The sequence below is a fragment of the Penaeus chinensis genome, chromosome 42, assembly GCF_019202785.1.
Source record: "Penaeus chinensis breed Huanghai No. 1 chromosome 42, ASM1920278v2, whole genome shotgun sequence".
Lineage (NCBI taxonomy): Eukaryota > Metazoa > Arthropoda > Malacostraca > Decapoda > Penaeidae > Penaeus > Penaeus chinensis.
This window is the reverse complement of record NC_061860.1, coordinates 18,260,374-18,265,070: the sequence shown is the minus strand read 5'-3', so window position 1 is coordinate 18,265,070 and position 4,697 is coordinate 18,260,374. Positions and strand designations below refer to the sequence as shown.

Sequence of the window (4,697 nt, the reverse complement as noted above, 5' to 3'; positions counted from 1 at the left end):
ATAATATGCACGAACACAACAATTATTAAGGGGAAAAGATCACAGAAAATCCAGTTAGTGCTTTCGAAGTGAAGACAATGATTCCCCATTAACCCTCTCCTTGAACAGTGCCCGAAGGACATGCCCAGTCATAGGAACTTAGATTGTGGAATCAATTTTATGACATGGAGTTGGACTTATTATTGTGATATGGTTTATCATAATATTTATAAGTCTGAGGGATTTCACATTTTCCTTTTCCCAGTAAGTAAAGTTTACAAAATTTGGAAATATTATCTTAGTAGAATATTAATATTACAAGAAAAATAATTATATTTAGCCTAAGGCAAGTGCATCCAACTGTAAAGAGTAACAGCTTTTTATTTTGAATATTGTGAAGTTTGACTGTTTAACCCAATGCCGCCAAGGAAAATGAACAAAAAAAGGGGAAAATGCTGTGCTTATTTTCTATATTTTTTGTGAAATTTCTGTCCATAGATGAATCTGCTAGTGCTTAGCCACAAAGGAGTCAGTTAGTAGACCTTGTGACCGTACCTGATTTGAATTGGCGGGAAAAACGTATTTTTTACTAGTGCTTTGAATATCGATGGTGTTATTTTTATTATAAACATTATAATTTTTATAATGTTTTATAACATTATAATAACAGCTAAATAAGATAACGTAAAATATTTCGTGAATCAAAGAAAAGGGTGAACGGGTGAGACTGGCAGTACTCGTAACTGGCTCATTGGTGACTTAGTACAAGTGCAGCTATCTATGTGTATAAACAATCAAACAAGTATTCACAGTAGGCATAGCACGTATGTACACGTCATACCCGTCGGCAAGGGGTTAAGGCAATTCTAAGGTGGTTCGTGAGTTGTGTGATTACTATCATGGTTTTAGTACAGGAGACACATTGATGATGTCTGATGTACATTTACAATATGTTAAGGAGATTTATCCTGTCAGAATATTCTTGATAGATGATTTTTGTCCTGAACATCATATCTCTGTGTGGAATGATAGCCAATGTCACCTTGTGGGTGACCAGATTGAAAGAATATCACATGCATCCTATACATTTAGTATTCATTTCTTGGACAATACCAGATTGCTGCTAAATTTTTGGTAAAGGTAATTCCATGCAAAAGTTACACATTGCTGATGCTAATGAATTTGATATTTAATGTATAGTGACTCTAGTTACTCTACAGCCATCGAGAATAGTGACACTATTGGCAGTGGTTAGAGAGGTCAATAAATCTGCTTTAGTCATTACTTTACCAGGGGTTAATAGACTCCAGGCTGTAGACTTCCTGGGTGATTTACTGTCAAATTTGAAACCATTCAGAGTCTTTTCTTGTCAGAATATATGTATTTGATTTTTTTTTTTTTTTCCAATGCCAGAATGCCTCCAACTTCCACATGGTAGTCATAGCATCCTAGAGCTTACCAATGTTAGTGTTTGCATGGTATTATTCTAATTTCTTTTTTGCATTTTTCTGATGTTTACCCCACAGTTTTATTGGTAAATTTCATCCTTATTCATAGGGGTTATCATCATCAACTTCATTTAGGGACATTGTGATTTCCAAATGCAAAACTTTTGTATAGAATTATTTAGGTGAATTAGCCTCTTGGTTCTGGATAACATAACATACATGCCATGTTCACTGTATTTTTTTATATTCCTAATTGTTATTAACCTGTTGGCTCTGGCTTTCTTGAATGGCAACTCTTCCAGTTGTGTTGCTTGTAGGCCCGACCCACACAAACATTTGTGGTATCAAGACTGTTGTCAATGAAGAGACTCCATATTCTACAACCCTATGCAACAGCAATATATTTTTTTTATATTTTTATAATAAATTTTTAGTGGGAATAGGAACCTGAACATAGAAATAGTATCCTCCCTTTAGCTGGCACATTCCAATCATTCTGGTCCTCAGCCAAAATTTTCCATGACAGCATATTTCTAATCACCTGCCCCCAATGGGATGATATTTGAATAACATTATGACATTTTTTAATGGAAATTATGTGTTCACTGTAGTATTGTTTTGTGAAATATCTCTGCACATAGTGCAGTGTTCCACAAATGAGCCAATTAATAGGCCTTGTGACCTCACCTAATTTCATCTTTTCTTGAGTTTGCAGAAGAAATGCTTTATCTCTAATGACATCAATATTGATGCTCTCATTTTTATTATGGACATTGTGATCATATAGTGTTAATGCTATTACTAACAGCAATATTAGATACCACAAACTATTTTCAAAAATCAAGGAAATGGTTAAACAAGTGAGACAGGTAGTACTTGTAAGTGGCTCATTGGTGACTTAGGACTTGTGGAGCATTTACTAAATTAAACTCACATTGAGCATGGCACTTACATACATGACATCCCCGGTGGCTTTGGGTTAATATGGGGAGGGAGGACTAAAATTCAAGTATGCAGATATCAGGAATCCAAATATACATAGGGGAGGTTTGTTGGCCATGGTGTTGCAGAGTGCAGCCCTGTTCTGGACAATTACCAAGCATTATTTATTTTATTAATGCATTAACATGTGCAACACCTACAATTGTGTCTATTGTGCCAAACAAAAACTAAAAAGGAAGAATAATTTTAAGTAATTGAAAGAAAATAAGCAAAACCAGATTGCTAGACTGGAACTAAACGGGAAGAATAATATAAAGTAATTGAAAGAAAATAAGATTGCTAGACTAGATCACCAAAGTCTCTGCACTATGTTGTGCCATTGTGTTCATTTTGGTGTGCAAAATTGAAAAACTCCCAGAAGAGTGAGAAACCATGCCTGTCTTTCTACATTGGAATAACTGACATAAATAGTTGAGAAGCAATCATGAATGCTTAAGTGATAGGTTTCCTTGAGGCAGGATATGAAAAGCCTCATTTAGGGACATTGTGAAATTCATAAAGTTTATCTAACTTGGGTGGCCTACATCATACTAAAAGAACCAAAGCAACAAGTACTGCCTAACAATAACAAAAATATCCAAAAGCATAAGGGGACATAGAGATATAAGGCAAAACCACATGTGGGCTTTCTGTGGTTAAATGCAAGTTCTTATCAGATTTTAAAGTTTTGGTGTTATTAGGAATATAAGTGATGTAGTCAACAGAGGGGGCCAGTTAAATCATGCACAAAACACAAGCTATGGCTGGAGCAGCAGATTGTCCACAGACTTCATATAAGAAGGTGGGCCTTGTGTAGCCAGCTGGCATCATGTTTGACACCCCAACTTAATTCATCTTCATTTAGTTTAATTAATGTTTTACACTTTAAATTTATTTACAGATGGCTGCTGCAGGATTTTATTACATTGGTAGTAAAAAGGAACCTGACCTGGTCCGTTGCTTTGTGTGCTTGAAAGAACTAGATGGATGGGAGGTAGAAGATGACCCCTGGTAAGGAGATTTTAAAGTTCTCCCACATGAAAAGATGTTGCCTGTAGATTGTATGGACAGTTTGTTATTTAAGATTATCTTAATAAAGAATTGTCATAGACTTCATTTATTTTAGATATAATTTATAATTAGTGTATAGCATTCAGTATATTTGACATATACAGTAAACATAATATACTCTGGAATATTTGTTTTACCAAAGCCATTCACAACTTTCTTCGGGGAAGGTGGCTTGTGTCTTTTCCCTTATGCCTAGTTTTCCATAACAGATAGGTGAGATAAGGAGAATAAAAAGAAGGGAGTAGACTAATAAATTTTCAAAAATGTAAGACAAAAATGATTGTTGACAGGGAGGAGCACAAAAACCATGCTTCATATTGCCAGTTCATCCAGCTTAACAAGGCAGAGAGTGAGATTACTTTTGAAGAGATGCATGACTTGGAAATGCAGCGACAGATTAATATGGCTGTAAGTAATCTTTACCAGAGTTTGTATCTATACAAGATAAAAGTTTATTTTCTGTACTATAGGAACCCCCAATCCCTTGCTCATGGGGGGCTTAGGAGGCGAGGACTGGGACCCAATACTAGGGATCTCCCCTGCCTTGGGCCTCAGCCCTTGACTCTTTTTCCCTCCTGCTTTTTCATTTCGGTCCCTTCACCAACCCCTTCTACTATCCACTTCCTAAGGTATGAGAGCCATGCTGAAAGAATGAAAGCCTGACTTTGTGCCAGTCCTGAACAGCCTGATGGAGCCATGGGAATGGTATTCCCCTGTTTTTGTTGTCTAGCCCTTCCCCTTCAAGGGGACCCTGAGGAGTGGAGTGTTTCTCTCCCCAACATACTCTGGGCTTACCATGGCCAGTAATGAAGACTTTATACCCTTATTAGGGGCAATGAGGCTTGCCCCTTCATCAAATAACTCCACCAACTCAAACTCTCCTAGTTCCTCAACCCCAGGCTCTCCTTTGACCATGACTCTGAACACTGCATCTAGGACCCCCTCCTCAATGCCTACTAGTACATTATCCACCCAAGTCAACATTCAATCTCCAGGAGACATTCCTACTCTCCCAACATTCTCAACTTCAACCCCTCTATCCTCACAATCTTCTTCATCAATCAACCCATCCACCCTTATTGCTACTTTACAGCTACCTCTCCATAATACTGCCTTCCTCAACACTACTCCCTCTTCCACACTTCCTTGTACCACCCCCACTTCTACAAATTCCTTGAATATTATATTTTGCCTAGCCAAATGGGACCGATTTTTTGT

The 4,697-nt window shown here is 37.1% G+C and overlaps 1 protein-coding gene across 1 annotated transcript in view; it reads left to right on the top strand.

The window, feature by feature from the left end:
- Positions 1-4,157, top strand: part of LOC125047972 (baculoviral IAP repeat-containing protein 5-like) — a 5,789-nt gene extending 1,632 nt beyond the window's left edge. The window contains exons 2-3 of the mRNA XM_047646526.1: positions 3,310-3,419; positions 3,770-4,157. Of these exons, the coding sequence (XP_047502482.1) occupies positions 3,310-3,419; positions 3,770-4,142 (483 nt within the window). The 3' untranslated portion in view covers positions 4,143-4,157. The remainder of the gene's footprint in view (positions 1-3,309; positions 3,420-3,769) is intronic.
- Positions 4,158-4,697: the final 540 nt, after the last annotated feature.